The 19,470-nt window shown below is 54.4% G+C and overlaps 1 protein-coding gene and 1 non-coding gene across 6 annotated transcripts in view; both read left to right on the top strand.

Moving 5' to 3' along the window:
* The window catches only part of Nsd2 (nuclear receptor binding SET domain protein 2), a 69,012-nt gene that overhangs the window by 46,621 nt on the left and 2,921 nt on the right, over nucleotides 1-19,470 (top strand). For 3 of the 5 annotated variants that reach the window (XM_048364891.1, XM_048364893.1, XM_048364892.1), the window contains exons 10-19: nucleotides 8,258-8,389; nucleotides 8,978-9,101; nucleotides 9,692-9,892; nucleotides 10,620-10,799; nucleotides 10,897-11,053; nucleotides 11,199-11,404; nucleotides 13,280-13,383; nucleotides 14,765-15,034; nucleotides 16,386-16,502; nucleotides 19,186-19,327. In XM_048364891.1, coding sequence (XP_048220848.1) covers nucleotides 8,258-8,389; nucleotides 8,978-9,101; nucleotides 9,692-9,892; nucleotides 10,620-10,799; nucleotides 10,897-11,053; nucleotides 11,199-11,404; nucleotides 13,280-13,383; nucleotides 14,765-15,034; nucleotides 16,386-16,502; nucleotides 19,186-19,327 — 1,633 coding nt within the window. Of the gene's footprint in view, nucleotides 1-1,150; nucleotides 2,530-8,257; nucleotides 8,390-8,977; nucleotides 9,102-9,691; nucleotides 9,893-10,619; nucleotides 10,800-10,896; nucleotides 11,054-11,198; nucleotides 11,405-13,279; nucleotides 13,384-14,764; nucleotides 15,035-16,385; nucleotides 16,503-19,185; nucleotides 19,328-19,470 lie in introns of those variants that run through there. The other 2 variants (XM_048364894.1, XM_048364895.1) reach the window with 2 other exon arrangements.
* LOC125365084 lies at nucleotides 19,029-19,154 on the top strand. The gene has a single exon (XR_007213637.1). It is a non-coding gene; the product is annotated as a small Cajal body-specific RNA 23 (non-coding RNA).

The following is a 19,470-nucleotide window of genomic DNA, read 5'->3' as shown; positions in this document are numbered from 1 at the left end:
AAATACATGTATAGATCTGTAGACATCTCTCTATAGATATCTGTACGCTTTTGTGTGCATGCGTGTGGTGCTGGGGTGGACCCCCAGGGCCTGTGCATGCCTGCTAGACAAGTACGCCATCGCTGAGCTGCATCCCTAGCCTGGGAAACATTTTTATTGAGTTTTTCTTGCCTCATATATTGGTTCACTTATCTGGCTGAGGTCTTCCTTGTACTCTTGCCGAAAAAGAGAGAGAAAGAGATGCAGAGGGCAATGAATCCTTTTCTGTTCCTGAGCCTCAGGCTATGCATGGACACAGTGAGGGTGGGGCTGGGGCTGGGGCTGGGACGCAGGCGGTGACCAGTGGGAGCTCTGGCCCGAGCTGAATTCAGTAAGATGACTTGGACGAAGCATTTCACATCATCACAGTCACTGGACTCCATTGGTTTTCATTCTTTACAACTTCAGAGAGGGATAGATGATGAGTCTATTTATACCATACGTGACACACATTCAGTTCACAGACAGTCCGCATTTTGAAGGTGACAGGTCCTACCTTGTGCATTCTGTTCCTCATTATTTAAATGAGTAGGCCTTCTCCATTAGGCCACTTTGGTGTGGCTTATATTAATCTTCAAATTTTACAGAATTTGACTGCTAATTAAAACTTTAGGTGACCAGATAGACTTGTCTACTACTACACCGCAGTGAGTGTTTACAGATGTACAATGCCAAGTGCCTGCTGACACACAGCAAAGTGTGGTGTTACAGAAATGCTCTGGAGACGGCTGGTCCTGGTTCCAATGTGAGAACTGCTGCTTGGGGCTCAGAGTCCCCTCGTGTGGGTCACTTAGCTTTGCATGCTTATATTTCCTTCTTTTTACCAAACTTGATTGAAAGAAATGAGGGTATTTTTGGAAAGATTGGTATTATATGACATTTGAGGTCATGTTGTGGTTTAAATACTTTAACAATGTCTGTGATAAATGAATTGATATTGGAATGGTTATTACACGGTATTCCATCACCCCATGAAGAGACTAGATTAAAATGACACACTTGCATGACAAAGGCCTGTGAAGGAATTAATGTGATTTAAGTGTTTTGTAACTTCATTTCTTGTTCCCTTAGTAGAGCAAATTCTTATTTTTTTCGCCTTCACTGGTAACAGCTTTTATGGGAGCCCACATCAGTCAAGTTGGACTTGAACTCAGCCGCCCTGTACTGCACTTAGAATGATGTAATTCCCCAAGATGTCTGCTGCAGGTGGTGTATCATCGTACACACTAAGTGACATTTCTTTCACAATCATTTTATGGAAGATGTGTGATAATCTGTTTTTATTGGTATTAATAAACACATACAATGAAGAAAACAGATAACAAATTTTAAGACCAAGGTAAGATACTAATCAAGGCCATTTAATCAATCACATTCATCTCATAATAGAAACACATTCATAGTCCAATGATCAATGTAGATTTCAGGTGGAAAAGGAGGCCCTTCAATTCAGCGTCCCAGAGCTGTGACAGGACACCACATTGAAGGAGCACTCCTGTTAGAGGCCATTTTTCCTCTAGTTCATAACTTAACTGAATTTTTATGGAGAAATGTCAGCATCTGTTCTTTCAGAAACAAAGAACAAACAGCACACATTAAAAGGTCCTCGTCAACTATTCTCATTGCCAATGAAATGTATTCAATACTGTAGATATTAAACTAATTTCCAACATAAAAGGCAGGAAGAGTTTTGGATCTGTCCTTTTTTACTAAACACTTTTATTATGACACTAGACACAGTAAATTTTTAGGAAAAAAATACCATTGATGGTCTTGTTCAACTCTTGCTCAAATGACTGCTGTCTAGGGGACACTGTAGGTTATTTATGCCAACCATATCATGAGTGGCTTTTGTGGAGCATTGGCATCACATTTAAGTGTTGTGGTCGCAGGCACCCAGCAAGGCTGCCCAGGTGTCGCATGTTTGCATGGGAGGAAAGGCTCCACTCGCCTTCAGCTCAAGAGTCAGTTCGTGCCACACATGGGGCCACGCGAATTGTGCCTGGCTGCCCTCAACACACTCCTCAGATGTGTTCTGCCTGTGTGAAAGTGTCTGTTCCAAGCATGTGAAACACTAGGGTGTCCAGCACCTTTCAAGGACTCCACGGCTCTGTGTGACAGCAGTGGTATGACAATAAAATAATAAAGTCATCATTCCATTTTTATCTAAAAGTATACATGTTGCTTTGGCATGAAGAGTGAACCTCTTGATTACATCGTGCATGTGGAGATTAAATAAACCCAGAAGTGGCAGAGGCCTAGATTTGTTTGTGTGACACAGTAAGGTGTTGGACTGCGTAGCGGGGCGGGTGAGTCGCTCCACTGGCTCTGCTCAAATGTAGTGGAGATGTGGCCGCAGACATGTCCTAGGACAACCTGAGTTGTGTTACTCCTAAAGGACCTGAAAGAGAGTCGTAGGTGGTTTTAACATTCTTGAAAACAATCACTAAATTAAAAATGGGGATAAAAGCTGGGGATAAAAAAGAAGAAACTGATGGCATAGAAATGGCCCTTGTTCATTCAGGCAGTCTCCCAAAGCAAAGAGGCGAGCTTGAGATACTTTGGGCAAAAACGAAGGGGTTTCATTTGAAATGACTGCAGGGTGAGTTTGGAGGGGCTGGCCAAGCAGGCAGGTGGCCAGAGGACAGGCGCGCTCCTCCTTGATGAGGGAGGTGAGGACTTGACAAGGACTAGAGGGGTCCGTGCCACAGGATGGAATCGGCCTCAGCCGAATACGCGAGGGGAGCAGGAGTGGGGATTGTGGACCGTTCCTCCGCTGAGGGGAGACACCCCCTGCGGGGGGGGATCGAGGCAGGACACTTCTGCTGCTGCGGTGAGAGGGACCGTCCCGTGCGTGGCAGTTTGTGAGAGGGTAGCCCGCAGCCTCCCAAGGAAAGCACGTGGATAGGGCTCTAGGTTAAAGCAGCAGCTGTCTGCCAGTAGCACGCACTTGCCTCATGCTGCAGACTTACTGTGGAATTCCTTATTTCCTAAAGACGTCCAAATAGAAGAGGCCATGTCAAGCCTCACAGCTGTTGGACTGCTGCTGTTGGATGAGGTCCATTTCAGCCATGCAGTGCAGCGTCCTCATGACCCCCTCTGACTTGCTTCAAGTCATCTCCATGTCCATGTTTGCCTGGCGAGCAGAGGTAGCTGTCTTGTATGAGATGTGAGGCATTCTGGAGCAGGGACCGTGTCTGAATGTGTGAAAGTGTGGGTTGTAGCTGCGGGAAAGGTGTGAACCCTCTGCTGCCCCACAGCCACACCCCAGAGGGTCATGCACATGCTGGGATGGAGGCCTGAGCCCTGGGCCCAGAAGCCTGCAGGGATTTCTGACACTGCACCTGCTCCACACCAATTCCTGCCTCCCAGCAGCTTTTCTTCAGAGCTGAGGAAAAGCCAGTCACCCTTCAGTCGCGACACCTTAGGTGTAGGTGCCACTCAAGACTCTCTAGCGCTCCTTTCATCCAGTCCAGCCGTTTCCTCACAGAAAATACTACCTGTGTTTTTAAGAGGATGTTCCTGGAAACCAAGAAACCTAAGCAGAGCTTCACACCGAGGAAGCAAAGCTTTATATATAGGACCTCAGGCAGGAGGACCCTGCGTGACGCATGTCTGTTTGTTGCCTCTTAAGTAGGGGCAGCTTGCTTCTTGTGTGGGATGGAGGGCTTAGACTTTGGTCTGGTTTCTGGCATTTTGCCCATTAAGTAATTCACACAGAAGCACGGGACAACCTAAGAAAGGGTCTTCAGGCGTTGGAGGTCAGATGAGGCGGAGGGAAGTTTCACTAATGGCTAGAACATGCTAAAGAGAAGGCCAGAGAAAACTACAAAACCGCAACTAATGGCAGATCAGATCTGTAGCTACCACACTGTCAGCCCAAGGTTTGTTCTGGGTGCCTGTGGGCATGGCCAGGTAATAGGTGGTAACTCTGCCACCTGCTGGCCGGTGGCAGGAATGCTCCACAAAGGAACTCATTGTATTTTAGTGTCCAGTTTCCTTAAAGCATTACCTAATGCACAACTGAAGTGATGAAAGCATGGCCTTGGTCAGGGCTTCAAAGCCTGGTTCGAGGCAGCGTGGATCTGAGCTGCTGTCCATCCTCCGGCGCAGGCCCTGGGCTCCCTCCACCTGCGTGAGCAGAGCCAGGAGCTCTGGCACCATGTGCGGGTCTGAGATGCCCACATGCGGGCCACATGAAGCTGAGGTTCCTCTGTAGTGGCCGATGAGAAGTAGGACCATTGAGACAGATTGAGCAGGCCGCTTCCTTTCTCGGTCCTAGTTCTGAGGACCTGCACTCTGTCCAGTCAGCCATTCGCGCCGCTGGCTAGTTCAAGTCCTGCTGTGAAGGTTAGCTTCTCTGTGGGACTCTGACATGCGCAGCATATTATGCTTCTAAAAATCAATAGTTAAATTACCTCAGTTCTTAAAAATCTAGAAACAGAAAGTTGCAAAGGATTGCCGTTTATCTTTCAGATTAGAAGTCTAAATTGTCCTTTGCTGGAGGAACTGTGTACCACTCTCCACAGAAGGGCTTTCCTAATATGCTTCTTACTGATGTCTAAAGTTTTTTGGTTTTGTTTTAAGAAATATACTTGACTCCTGTCTATTTTAGGACTTTTGGAGAAATGAGATTGATTGTGATTTTTTTTTCAGGTATTGCTTTTATTGTTTTACCTAAAACAAAAATTTCACTAACTTGTCTGCTTATGAAGAAAAATGGACTTTCTTTAGCAGACAGAAAACGTTGGGCTGGCATTCTTTCTCTTGCTTGTACAGGAAGGGTGAGAGGCATACTCTGAGGGGCATTTTTACCAGCAAGGGCACCCCTGGGAAAATATGACAGGCCTGGTCTTGTTAGATTCCCTGTGACTGCATGGGTCCATGGGCGGTCCACATTTGTAATTGTCTCTAGCCTTTATGGTTATTGGTATTTGGCAGGGTTTTGAGCGTGGCAGTCATCTGGGGACCTGGTGTTAAATGACAACTGACATGGGGTAAGGTCCTGGACTGGCTGCAGGAGGGCAGCTTAACTACACAAGCCAGGCAGACCTAACGATTTCCAGAGCAGGACTTAGCCTGCTGCCCAGGCCTCCACACCCGGCCCCAGGGGTCGACCACGGCTGGGAAGACGTGTGAGAGGACAGGCTCCCGGGGGAGTGGTCGACATGGCCGCCTGTGCCCACGGCCCCCTGACCCCTGGTTGCCGTCCTCAGGCCGGCCCACCCCACAGAAGTCTTGTAGACAAGCTAAGTGAAGCACAACCACACTCCATGGGCTAGAATTATTTCTTTTTCTTTTCTTTTCTTTTTTAAGTGTTCTCGTAACTTACTTTTGGCCTAACCCAACCCTAGCATTTAGGGCCAGCTAGGAAGGTTCTAGTTTTATGTAACTCAGAGGGTCATTTTTAATTTAAAGAAATTGAATTTTAGTATTTTAGATGATGAACAACTTTAAAATTATTTAAACTCCACTCTCTTAATATTTCACTGTGATGTTAACTTGGAAGACCTGTCTGAGATTAGTCTTTTTAATTTGAAGCTCATTATATCTGCTGAGCACAGGATTCTTGCCATTTGTAAACCCCAAACACTCTGTGAACGTACTTCTAGTTATCATTTTTTCCTTTATGAAAGCATAACTTAAAAAGAGAACAATTGTTGGTTTATAGAAAATATTTATTGTTCAAGGTCTGTAATTGTACTTAAAAAATGATGTAGTATTCAACTTGTGAAGGGATTTGTTTTGTCAAACAATTGAAAACTCAATGTGTGTAACCGCACGTGAAGGGGGCGGGCTTCCTGTGGCAGCCACAGGGTGGACCTCCCCAGGGCCACCGCTCCCGGCAGGCGGACGGAAGATGCCTGCCGCCCACCTGTTGGGGTGACGCCATCTTGAAAGCCCCCGTGGTAGATGGAGGAGGCGGCATCCCCTGTCCCTGGAGCAGTGTGTATCTAAGGCAGATAGGTGACTCAGTACTGTCACATGCTGAATAGAGAGAGGAGGAAGTATTTTCAGACTCCAGGAAACTTTGGAAAGTCAGGAACTAAGCTGCTTGGAAATCAGTGCCACAAAATGTGGCCTTGGTGAACGCGGGAAGCGACAGGAAAGTCCTTACCAGTCTGTGTCCACTCAGTCGCTACTTTTCTTTTTTCCTAATACATCCTGTTGGATATGGAATAGATCGTAGATGTCGTAGACTGAGATCTGGGACTGTGTTGGGACCGGACAGGTGATGTGTCGCTTCCACAATGGCATCTCCGAGTAAGCCTGCCGCCTGTTGCGCACGGAGGTGGAGCCTGCAGCTGGAGTGAGGCGCACAGCTGGCTCTCCTTGCGGGGTTGTTTGCTGAGCAGAGAGCCAAGGGACCCTCCCGACTGGCTAGGGTCAGTCCGCACGCTGGGGAGAGGGTGGAGGGTGGAGGTGGGACCTTCTGCAATCCTGTCATGGACTGTGATATTGTAAGGTCTATATTCTGTATGTGGATCTCAGACCCCATCAGGAAAAGAGCCTTATGTGTGTCGTTAACATTTATATTTCCATTCAAAATCTGTATTCAGTGTTTTATTTCTTCAAAACAAACTTTGTTAATTTAGGAAATATCTCCAAGTGGAAACGTGCTAACTTTCTGTAAATCTTAAATAAAAGGTGCTGTTCCTTCCTCTGACCCAGGACTGGTTTGTGTTTTCTGTCTTTCTTTCCATACTTTTCCTTTTATTTTATTTTTTAAGCTTTTAAATTTGTTTCGGCCACAGTAAGGGAAGAACTTGGGTTGGCAGGTAGAGCGTTGGGCTCTCCTGCCTTGAACCTGTGTGGAAGGCCCCCTCTTGGGGCCTCAGGCAGCCGCGGGCGGGGACTTGTCTCCGTGCGGGGCCTTGTGGCCACCTGCTGCTCCCCGATGCCCCAGCCTCCCAGTGCCCGTTTGTCTCACACAGTAGCGCTCAGGCAGACGCCCCCCGTGGCCCCGCCCGTCACGGGGCACCGAACCCAGAGCATTTCAAGTTGCCTTTCTCTGGACGGTGGAGGGTGGGCAGGGGGCCCTCGTGGCTGCCACTGGTCAGCCTCCCAGTGCTGGTCTTGCATCTTTCATGCTATTTCCATCTGCCTGCAAAAGGTGAGAGAACAGCCCCAAAGGCCTCGTTTCCACTCAGCTCCCTCCCTCCGTGCGCGTGTGGCCTGCCCTCACTCCTCGGCCCATTAGAGCGGCCGGAGCCCGTGGGAAGCCAGCCCACTGTAACACTGCATTTGAGTCCCCAAACCCCACGGGTGTTGCCTTCTCCCACTGCCTGTCATCTCACTGAGCTAGAGCTGAAAAGGCTACAGGATTGCTCCTAGTCCCTTGTAGGGTTTTGCTTTGTTTCTCATTGTGGCCCAGTGTCAGGATCTAGTTTTGTGTCCATTGGCAAACAGCAAATCCATCCCTAATTACTTGTGACTATTGAGGTGCACCGGAGACAGTTCACACTTGATTCTGTTATATCTCCAAAATTTACGATATTTACCTAATGCCAAAAATCAGTTTTTTAAACACCCAGATGAGATAGGCCAGAAGGTTTTGTTATACTCCTTTAAATATCACTACTGTGTGTTACGTGCGAGTCTTAATGGTCTCTGAAGCAGAGAAGAGACCGTGGCATGTGGCCTTGGAGTCATGGGTCTGCTCACATTCTGCGCTTGTCCCCAGCCTTTCCCTTAGACGCCAGTGCTGACAAGGGCAGGCGAGGCAGGCATCCAGTCCTGGATGTCTGTCCTGACTCTTGGGTCAGTGCTCCAGAGTAGAAAAATGTTTCCAGAAGAGTACAGTGTCCACGTGGGCAGGCGTAGATGGCCACCACCCTGTGAGCGAAGCCTTGGGTTTTGTCACGTCACCTTGGTTCCTTTAAAAATTCACTTGGTATCTGGACTTGAACAGATTGGGTAAGAAAGTGTCCGATGGTTTATCTCAGAGCCTGCCTTTGTTGATTTAGTAGAGAAAATTGGGTTTCATCAGTTCATTTTAGAGGTATATTCCTCTTCTGTCCATGTGTGTTCTTAATATTGAGTCGACAGGTCCATTTCTGGGTTTTCTACACAGCTCTGCTGTCTATTCCCACCGACGCCAGTGGATGGCGTGCATCCACGTGCATCCCCAGGAGCGGGGCTGGTGGCCGGTGTCGAGGGCATGACCCCCACTGTTTTCTGTGGCTAGTGAACTGTCGTCCACCTCCTTCATCTCCAGGTCTCGGACAGCCCCGGAGACGAGCCCTCGGAATCCCCGTATGAAAGTGCAGATGAAACGCAGACCGAGGTGTCCATCTCGTCTAAAAAGTCTGAACGAGGAGTAACCGCCAAAAAGGAGTACGTGTGTCAGGTGAGGGGCAGGCGGCAGCGCCCGATCCGCCGGTGAGAGCGACGTGTGCCTGGAGACCCTTCCCTAGCTCCTGCTCCCCTCCCCCATGCCTGCTGTGGAAGGGATTGGGCCACAGGCCGCGTCCTGGGGCGAAGTCACAGCCTGAGACGGCACCCCTAGACGTGTCCTGTGTCGCGGGGCCTGGGGCCGGCAGCCGGGGTGGGCGTCCTGTCCTCACGCCCTGTGCGTCAGCCCTTCCCCCTCCCCTGCCTGCCAGGCGGAATCGCCCAGGCCTCCTGGGGGAAGTAACTTGTCCACATTTGAGCTGACTCGCAGCTCAGGTCCTGTCACCCATGGCACAGTGGGTCTCTGATTAAACACCCCCCTCCCCATGGAAGGTTTTCTTGATTCTCCACTGTGATCTGAAGCCTGTTGAATGGGACCTTGAGGGCGTCGGTCCCCTGTGTCTGTGAGCCCCTTTCTGTAGCACGTCTGGCTCTGGTCCCAGGCGTGTCGCTTCCGGGTGGCCGCACTGGGTGGTGTGCAGTAGGATCAGGGGGTGCAGGGGCCCCGCCGGGAGTGCTCAAGGCCCCGCTCTGGTTCCCACAGCTGTGTGAGAAGACCGGCAGCCTCCTGCTGTGTGAGGGCCCGTGCTGCGGCGCGTTCCACCTGGCCTGCCTCGGGCTTCCCCGGAGACCGGAAGGGAGGTTCACCTGCAGCGAGTGCACCTCAGGCAAGTCCTGGTTCTGGGGGCTGGGTGTCCTGTGCGCCCGCGCGCCCCCACTGCCTCTGCCCTTGCCTCGTCGGCCCGGGACGGTAGGTGTGTGGTGGGGGCCGACCCTTCAGCTTGCCCTGGGGTCGTAGGGCCTCCCCGGTGTCAGCAGGAGGGCAGCGGGGGGCCTCACCGCGGGCTGGGGTCCCGGCGGGCCCCGCGTCAGGCCTCTGCTGCCAGGCAGCCCCCGGCAGCGCCTCGCCGTGCCCCCGTACCGGTGCGCCCGGGCCGTGGCGGCTTCTCACCGCATTCGGTGCGCAGCTCGTGAGGAGAGAGGAGGATGCGGTGCGCAGAGGACCCGCCCCGCCGCCCGCCACCGGGGCCCCAGCACTGCAGGGACGTTGCTGTCTCGGGTGAAGCAGATGCCCAGCAGATGGTCGGGCAGCGAGCCGACCCCAAGGGCCGTCAGCAAGGCCGGAGACGGAGCCAGAGGCCTCGGCCCCGCCCGCTGCCTGCGGCAGCCGCTGGCTCCTAGTTGCGACCTGGCCCCTGTTCCTCGTGCCTTCCTCTCCGCCCTTCTGTAACCCCGCCCTTCTGTAACCCTGCGGTAGGGATTCACTCGTGCTTCGTGTGCAAGGAGAGCAAGACAGAGGTGAAGCGCTGTGTGGTGACGCAGTGCGGGAAGTTTTACCACGAGGCTTGTGTGAGGCAGTACCCCCTCGCCGTGTTTGAGAGCCGGGGCTTCCGGTGCCCGCTGCACAGTTGTGTCAGCTGTCACGCCTCCAACCCATCTAACCCCCGGCCCTCCAAAGGTAAGGGGGAGGGAAGCGTCTTTGGGGCTTGGGCGTGGGTTCAGGAGGTGGGCTTGGTGCCAGCCAGGTTTGGTTACCGGAGGCTGTGAACTCCGACTGTCTAGCAGCTCCCGTTTTTTCTGCTGACTTGGCACAGGGCGGGTGAGTTTTTCCGTGGCACAGGACCTGCCTGCGCTCTCCTCTTTCTTCCTCACACACCATGTTCAGGACACAGGGGCTCCCTTGGAGCCATCTCCTTGGATTTGCTTTATTTGGGCGTTAAGAGCCCTTCATACTTCAAACTTGTTTTCTTTTGCAGTAGTGAGGATGGAGCCCAGGGCCTCCCGCCCTAGGTGGGGCCCCAGTCCCCGGGGAAACAGCCTTCAGTCAGATGAGATCTGAGCTGTTTAAAGTACCTGTGTGGGGTTGCGGAGGCAGGTGCTATGTCCTTGGCACCCGGGCTTTTCCACTAGGGCATTGAGTGTGTGTCTCTCTGTGTCTGCCAGTCCTGGAGCCTGAACTCTGGGCCTCGGCGCTGTCCCTGAGCTCTTGAGCTCAAGGCTTGAGCTCTGTCACTTGAGCCACGGCGCCACTTCCCGTTTTCTAGTGGTTCACTGGAGTCAAGAGTCGCCTGGACTTTCCTATCCGGGCTGGCTTTGAACCCTGATCCTCAGATCTCAGCCTCCTGAGTAGCTAGGATGACAGGCGGGAGCCCCCGGCGCCCGGCTCACAGTGCTTTTGTCTCCAGGGAAAATGATGCGTTGCGTCCGCTGCCCCGTGGCGTATCATGGAGGAGACGCCTGCCTGGCGGCAGGGTGCTCGGTGATCGCTTCCAACAGCATCGTCTGCTCCGGCCACTTCACGGCCCGGAAGGGGAAGCGGCACCACACCCACGTCAACGTCAGCTGGTGCTTCGTGTGCTCCAAAGGTGAGGGGGTGCCCCCCGGGGGCCGCGTCCCGGCCGCTCTGGACTGGCTGGCGGGGCCGTGGGCGGGGCCGCACTCACCCGCCGGCCCCTCCCGCAGGGGGCAGCCTGCTGTGCTGCGAGGCCTGCCCGGCCGCCTTCCACCCCGACTGCCTGAACATCGAGATGCCCGACGGCAGCTGGTTCTGCAACGACTGCCGGGCGGGGAAGAAGCTGCACTTCCAGGACATCATTTGGGTCAAACTCGGGAACTATAGGTAGGAGAAACAGAATCCTGTGCCCATATGTCTTTTTTTTTCTCTGTTCACATGTGTTTGTTTCTCTTTATAGTACTTAAAGTATTGAAATGATTGTCGCTCTCTCTGAAGAGTATGTGAATCCTGTTTTTAATATTTATAATAGATGGTGGCCGGCAGAAGTTTGCCATCCCAAAAATGTTCCCCCAAATATTCAGAAAATGAAGCACGAGATTGGAGAATTCCCTGTGTTTTTCTTTGGGTCTAAAGATTATTACTGGACGCATCAGGCTCGCGTATTCCCGTACATGGAGGGGGACCGGGGCAGCCGCTACCAGGGGGTCAGAGGGATTGGAAGAGTCTTCAAAAACGGTATGGAGATTTCCCAGCCGAGAGCAGAGCCGTGCTCTCGTGGGCTTTTGTTGATTCATTTCTGCTCTTTTGAAACATGATCTTCTCAGTGATCTTCAAAATTGACATGCCAGTTGTAGGGTGGGGTCATTGTTACGTCTTCACACGCGCTTGCCCTGGATTCCCGTCACTTTCCCTGCAAGGGCCCCCCCCCCCACTCTCCTTGTCTTCATAGCTGCACAGAGTGTGTGTGGATGGCCTTAGTCTTCATCCGCCCACCAGTCCCTCCCTCCCTCCCCTCCCTCTCACCCCCCCACCCATCAGCACCCTGTGTCGCCTCCCCGAGCTGTCCTCACATACACGGAAGACGTGTTGCACAGTTACTTGCCCTCCTTTTTTTTTTTTTTTTTTTTTCTTCTTTTAAACCTCCATTCTTCCCTCTCCTCTTCCCAAGTAGTCTCTTAGCCGGATTCAGAGATGGGGTCTTTAGAGAGAATATTAAGCTAAGTATTCTGGCTGTGCTTTTAGATTAGAAAAAAGTAACATGGCTCTTGCCTGGAAACCTAGCCACTCAGGAGGCTGATATTAGAGAACTGTGGTTTGAAGCCGGCCTGGGCAGAAAATTCTGCAAAACTCTTACCTCCAGCCAAAGTGCTCCCAAAATGCTAGGCTGGAGGTGTGGTGGAGTGCCAAACTCAAGGTCCTGTTTCAAACACCACTACTGGCACTTTAAGGCAAATAAAGGATACATAAAAGAGTAGGGTTTCAGGCTGACTTATTTATTGAGGCACAGACTAGGTATGCTGTTTGCTATATTAGTTTGTGATTACTTTACAGTGAAGTCTTTTTTTTTCTTTTTCCTTTTTTTTTTTTTTTTTTTTTTTGCCAGTCCTGGGGCTTGGACTCGGGGCCTGAGCACTGTCCCAGGCTTCTTTTTGCTCAAGGCTAGCACTCTGCCACTTGAGCCACAGCGCCGCTTCTGGCCAATTTCCGTATATGTGGTGCTGAGGAATTGAACCCAGGGCCTCATGTACATGAGGCGAGCACTCTTGCCACTAGGCCATATTCCCAGCCAGTGAAGTCGTTTTTAAGACCCTGTTTTCAGCGTTAGCTACAGCTATTTGCTGTAGCTGCCTATGTCAGAGGCGGCTCGGGAGAGCAATCTCCCGTTGTTTGGACCTTGGCTGTGGCTCTCGGCAGCCCTTCACCCTCCAGCACGCGAGCAAGGCCTCGCTCGGGCGCCTGCGTGCAAGGGTGTGCTCTCCTGGCCTCCTCACCCAGGCTAGGAATCGGGGAGGCGCGGCCGTGTGACCCAGGCAGGAAGGAGGCAAGACTGGGTGTGGCCGTGGGCTGCAGGCGGAGGGGGCCCGGGAGGGCGGCTAGAAGTCCGAGTGCGAGCGCCAGCGCCGTGCCGCCGCCCGCCCGTGGCATGTGCTGTGGCGGGCTGAGTGTCGGCGTGGAGAGGCTGGGAGGACGCTCCGAGGCCTGAAGGACAGCAGGGAGTCCTCAAAAGATTCTGGGGATTTTTAAAAGGGAGAGGCGGCCAGCCGGTGGGCGTGGGCTCCGGTGCCACAGGGCACCGCGGCGGCCGCTCTGGCCCCGCGGAGCGCGGGAGGGTGCTCTCGCGGGCTCTGCTTGCGCGGTGGTCCTCCGCGGCATAGGCCCGGGCTCCCTGACAAAAGCCCTCCCTTGGACACAGCCTGGGAGCTCGGTACCGGGCCCTTGAGCGCCACGAGCGCTGGGACGTCTTGGAGCTCAGAGCCACGCCCCGTGTTGGCCACACCCACCACTCAGGGTTCTGTAGCCTTGGCTCTCTTGGGACATGAGTACCCGCGCTCAGCGGTGAACGTCAGAGGTACGCGTTTTGATTTACTAAGCTCTCTACTGACTTTTCAGCACTGCAAGAAGCCGAAGCCCGTTTCCGGGAAGTCAAACTCCAGCGGGAAGCCCGGGAGACGCAGGAGAGCGAGCGCAGGCCTCCCCCGTACAAGCATATCAAGGTGGCCTGCCCATGCGCGTGTGTGGCGTGTGCGTGTGCGTGTGCGTGTGGGCTTCCCCGCCGGGCGCATCGGGGCGGGTCTTGGGCTCCAGGCCCTTGGTGCCCGGGTGTGGCTGCAGGAGGGCCGCTGGGAGCCGTCCTGTGGCCCGGTGTGGACCAGCCGCGGGCGCGGGGACCACCGAGCACAGGGAGGCTGCCACCTGCAGCGTTTGCCCAGGGCGTGCGACTCAGCCTGACGGCCGGAGGAGGGAAAGGCCGGTCTCGACCCCCGGCCCCTGGCTCAGGAGGGCTGGAGGGATGAGCTGCTTACACAGGACACAGTGTCACCGCCAGTCCTTAGCCAGGCACGGCCAGGGTGCCGAAGCCCCAGGTCCTCGCAGGCAGCGGTGGGCACACGTCTCTTGGGCTGGAGCACGGGTGCCACGGGTGCCCTGAGGGCCCCTCTGCCTGGCGTCCGAGGCCTGCCCTGGCCAGCCAGCTCCGCCCAGCCCCCTGCCCAGAGCCGTGACCGCAGCATGTGCTCGCTCAGCTTCTACGCGGTCTGCGTGTGTGTGAGGAAAGCCTTGCCTTCATCGGTGTTCAGTAGCTCCCTCGGCATGGAAAGAAACAGTTTCCAAATCAGAGCAGGGAGCGCGTGTGTTGTGTCGAATGGTGGCCGCAGGGAGAGCACCTCACGTCTGGCTGGGCCCTTCCCCGTCGGGGCCACTGTGACACATGGCTGTTCTTCCATTCACAGTGAGGTTCGTGGCAGAGACCGTACCCCCAGCGTCCCCACCCCCGTGTCCCGCACAGCTGCGGAGGGAAGTGCTGGCCACGCGTGTGCTACATGCCCACCTTGCTTGAGCACTTGTAGACATTTCTACCTTTTTTTTTTTTTTGGCCAGTCCTGGGGCTTAGATTCCGGGCTCAAGGCTGGCACTCTACCACTTGAGCCACAGCGCCGCTTCCGGCTTCTTCTACGTATGTGGTGCTTGGGAATCGAACCCAGGGCTTCCTGTATATGAGGCAGGCAAGCACTCTACCACAAAGCCACATTCCCAGCCCTGTCATTTATACTTCTTACTGATTGATAGGAGTCTCATGGATTTTTCTGCCCAGGCCAACTTTAAACTGTAGTCCTCAGAGCTCAGCCTTCTGAGAAGCTAGCATTACAAGCGTGAGCCACCAGGGCCTGGCTTTCTCTCCTAATCTCACACCACGTGGGCTGGCTAAATGTCAGCTCGCACTCATAAATGAGGAAGACGGACATGAAGGTAGGATAAAGTGATGGAGCTGAGGATTGCTAGCGGGGCTGAGGACCGCGCGGTGTGAGGAGGCGCGGCCTGCCGGCTTCTCCTGCTAGGAGGAGCTGGGACCAAGCTGGCTGGCTTTGTTTCCCGCAGGTGAATAAGCCTTATGGGAAAGTCCAGATCTATACGGCGGACATTTCTGAGATCCCCAAGTGCAACTGCAAGCCCACCGACGAGAGTCCCTGCGGCTCCGACTCGGAGTGTCTGAACAGGATGTTGATGTTTGAGTGCCACCCGCAGGTGTGCCCTGCCGGCGAGCACTGTCAGAACCAGTGCTTCACCAAGCGCCAGTACCCCGAGACCAAGATCATCAGGACGGACGGCAAAGGGTGGGGCCTGGTCGCCAAGAGGGACATCAGAAAGGTGTGTGCTCTGCGCTGGCTGGGCTCTCCTCATCTCGGGAGGGAAGGCTCGTGGTGGCTTAGATCTGCCTCCCGTGTGTGTTGTGCATTTGTGTAAGAATGATGTAGAAAATTGTTGAATATTGCAGATCTTTATGTAAGTGGGATCAGTTCATGATCATTAGCCCCCCACATATCCCTTTTCTTTTTGCCAGTCCTGGGCTTAAACTCAGGGCCTGGGCACTGTCCCTGAACTTGTTTTGCTTAAGGCTAGCACTCTACCACTTGAGCCACAGCGCCACCTCTGTCTCTTTCTGTGTATGTGGTGCTGAGGAATGGAACCCAGGGCTTCATGCATGCCAGGCAAGCACTCCACCACTAGGCCATATTCCCAGCTTCCCTCATAAACGCTCTTTAAACATGCCTTAAATCAGAATTAGCGTTGGCTCCCGTGAAATGAGTGGTTCATGAAGTGCAGGCTTTCCTGTGACTGGCATCCAAGGCCTTGCAGGAGCAACGCCAGGGTGAGGTCATTAGCAGCACTAGACTACTCACTTGGGGGGGGGGGGGTGGTGGCGCAGTCATGGGGTTTGAACTCAGGGCCTAGGTGCTGTCCCTGAGCTTTTTTGCTCAAGGCTAGTGTTGTGCCATTTGAAGCACAGCTCCCCTTCTGGCGTTTTGGTGGCTCATTGGAGTCTCATGGACTGTCTTGCCACGCTGGCTTCAAGCTGGGATCCTCAGATTGCAGCCTCCTAAGTAGCTAGGATTACACAGGTGTGAGCCACTGGTGCCTGCCTAATTTATTAGACTACTGACATTTTGCCTCAGTCTCCAAATGAGTTTACAAGTATATCCTGTCTGCAGAGATAACGTTAGGGGCTAATCTTGGCATAGCCTGGCCCAGGGATGGTGGTTTGAGTCCGGAGGCCCCGACGGGTGCACCAGCACAGAGACAGCGTCGCCACTGTGCCCGCCTCCACCTGGGCACACACGGTGCAGCGCATTCCCCACAGGCCTCTGCCCACACCAGCCCCTGCCCACCCCCAACGCTCCTTTTCCAGAGATGCCCCCCCCCCAGCAGACTGCCCCTCCTGTCACATGACTGCCCCATATGCAAATGGGGCTTTCAGGTGTGCTCCACGAGACAGACCTTGTAGCAACAGGGCTGGGATGTCTCCGCTTCGGGAAAGCTAGAGTGCCTCTGTCGACATCAACAGCGTCTGCATACAGACTAGGTGTGAGGTCAGGGGAACGCACTCTGGTTGGTGACAGGTGCCATGTCCTGTTGTGTGTCCCGGGCGTCTGGAGCCTCGTGTTGAGAACCGGCCAGCTTGAACCCCGTCCTCATCACGTGTTTCTTTCTGATTGGACAGGGAGAATTCGTTAATGAGTATGTGGGTGAGCTTATTGACGAGGAGGAGTGCATGGCAAGGATCAAGTATGCGCACGAGAATGACATCACGCACTTCTACATGCTCACCATAGACAAGGTAAGCGCTGGCATCTGCGGCGTCCCGCGGGCGCACCTGCTGCAGCACCGGAGCTCGGGTGCGGTGACATCCCAATGTAGGCGTCGTCCGCATCGCCTGTCTTTCTGCAGAGAGCATTTTGTGTGAGCCCTCTGGAGTGAAAACTTCCACTAAGGTCCTGAGGGAGAATGAGAAGAGCACATGTCAGAACATTTCACACTTTCTTGGCTACATGGTAGCGTTTTCTGGAGCCTAGGTTTTTTCCTTCTGTTGACTCATACTTGTAGGCAGGCGCTCTACCGTCTAAACCATTCCCTAAGCCCCGTTTTTCAACTCCGTTTTTTTTATATGGGGTCTCATGTTTACCTGGGGTCAGCTGCTTGTGTGTTAAGAAGAGTAAAGTCTCAGTCAGGTGCAGTAGCTCAAGCTCGTAATCGCAGTTGCTTTGGAGGGAGAGTATCAGGCCCTCACACGAGGCCCAGAGCAAGACACCTCTGTCCAGGGACACAGGGGTGTGCAAGCAAGAGGATCACAGGCCAGCCAAGGCCCTGAGCGAGAACCATGGCAAGCGGCATGGCTGAGATGGTAGACGGCCTCTCAACAAGCGCCAAGCTCCGAGTCCCAGCAGCACCTGGAACAGAATAGAACAAAAGCCAAGGCACAGGTGTTTAAAACACAAATTGGATTGTTAAGTACCATAGTAAATTGCCTAGGCTATCTGATTGAAGCAAAAATGAAGCCCAGGGGACGCGAGAGGCATTAAACAGCACATAGGTCACATCAAAGCCAAACAAAGATAAAAAATGAACCCTTCCTAGCCCTCGTGCCCATTTACAAAGCCCAAGAGGAAGGGACCCCACGCCCAGGCCCTGGTGGCGGAGCTGTCGTGGAGCGTGGGTGGCGGCGTTGAATTCGTGTGCCGCTTCCAGGAGGAGGCCTGTAAAATGCACGCTGCATTTGGCCACTTCCATCTCCTAGCCCCGTTTCTTAGGCAACTGCTCCTAAGGGAGGAAAATTAGAAAATAACCTTGCTTACCCGGAGAAGACTGCAGGCTCAGGAGAGGTGAAGAACTTGGGTTTGCCCTCAGACAGCCCCAGAATAAAAAACAGAACAACGGAAAAGCCAAGAACAAGGAAAGACAGTGCAAACCCCTGCAGACCCAGGAGGAGGAGAGGGATCCGTGTTGTCGGACTCATGTCCCCTTTCCCTCCCAAAGATGTTGGGTCCAGGATAGAAACAGGAGGCGACGAGATAAACGGACAGAAGCTGCCGGCAGGCGTGTGGCGCACCTGCAGTATGCTGGGGGACAGACTGGAGAAAGGAAGTTGGAGGCAGGCCTGGGCATAAAACGTGAGATTCCGTGTCAAGGAGCAGGCTGGAGAGTGGGGTGCGGGTCGGTGAGCACAGTCCAAAGCCTGCCTCAGCCACGAACCCCAGAGGAGGACTGTGTCGCTCAGCAAGCCTGGGCCGAGCCCAGAACCCCAGTGGCACCCCAAAAATAAGAAAAACAGATGACACATTAGATGATAAAAGCCATATGAAAAAGTCAAGCGCCCACAGTGCTTTGCAACAACTTTGCTCTTTTTGTTTTCTATTGATTTCAGATAATTAAAAAAACAAACTTTTTTGAGTATAAAACCTAGTGTTACTGAAACTTTGTTTTGTAACTCCACCTTCTGTGTGCTCCGTGACTTAGGTGAGTAACACATGTGAAGTTAGTTGACCGCTGGGGCCCTGTAGGGGTGCCATTTGTGGCGTCAGCCCCGAAGCGGGCAGGTGCCCTGCGTCCGGTGAGCCGTCATGGGATGTCCTCCGGCGGTGGTTCGGAAGAGCCCGGCGGGGCGGGGCGCACAGGGCCCCACCGCGCCCCGGCGGCCACCCCTGTTTTCAGTTTTCCTTTTCTTGTTTCTTCTATGAGATGCTGGGGTTCAAGCGGGGAGCCTTGTGCTGCCAGGGCGGCGCTGTGCCACTCGAGCCAGGCTCCCGGCCCTTTGGCCGGTGGTTGAGTTTTCAGGTGTGCTGCCAGCCTCCCTGCGACTGGGAGTCCCAGTCCGTGTGCTGGGGTGTGCCTGGCCCCAGGTTTTCATTTGGGGGGAGAGCTCGCTGTGTCGCCCGGGCAGCCCTCAGACCCCGGGGTTCCTGTCCCCCGGCTCGCCAGGCAGCCCACGGGCACGGGGCGGATCGTCGGCCTGCGCCTCGCCCCCTGCCGTGGCTTTCCGGCCCAGCGCGCCCCTTTAGCATCGCCCCGAGCGGCGGGTGTGGACCCCAGGGCGTCTCCGCTGTGCTCCCGTCCCCCCACCCGCCCACGAAGGGCCGGCGCTCCTGTGGGGCCACCGCGGGCAGCTGTCACTTTCTCCTCATGGGCGATGTGGCCCCGTTTCCGTGCTCCCCGCCCCCCTCGCCTCGCCCTGCCGGCCGAGCCGCTTTCCGTGCGCGGTTCGTGCTGCCCTTCCTTCATCTTCCCGGCATACCCGTTGGTGGGCTGTGCACACGGGGGCTGACTCACTGTGTCTTTGGGGGTGCAGACGGTGTGGGGCGCTGACTCACTGCTCACCAGGGCCTGGTCCTCTCCACCAGGTGTTGACCTGCCCTCCTGGAGCAAAAGAATCAGGACAGGCTTGGGGGTGCCGGGCCTGAGCAGACGCGGGGCACCACGGAGGCGGGTGGCGGGACCGCGGGGCTCACTTGACTCCCCACCCGCAGGACCGCATCATTGACGCCGGGCCCAAGGGGAACTACTCGCGATTCATGAACCACAGCTGCCAGCCCAACTGTGAGACCCTCAAGTGGACGGTGAACGGGGACACCCGCGTGGGCCTGTTCGCGGTGTGCGACATTCCTGCAGGTACAGCTCTGCGGCCCCGGGCGCGGCTGTGCGAGGCTGGGGCGGTGGTGGCGATCCGGGCAGGAGTCCGGGGGCCGACGCGGGGACAGACGCGGGGCGGCCCAGCCTCAGGAGGCCTCGCGTTCCCAGCGTGGCGCCATCTT

Source organism: Perognathus longimembris, chromosome 16 (assembly GCF_023159225.1).
Source record: "Perognathus longimembris pacificus isolate PPM17 chromosome 16, ASM2315922v1, whole genome shotgun sequence".
Lineage (NCBI taxonomy): Eukaryota > Metazoa > Chordata > Mammalia > Rodentia > Heteromyidae > Perognathus > Perognathus longimembris.
The sequence above is the reverse complement of the archived record's forward strand: the minus strand, read 5'-3'. Positions and strand labels throughout refer to the sequence as shown.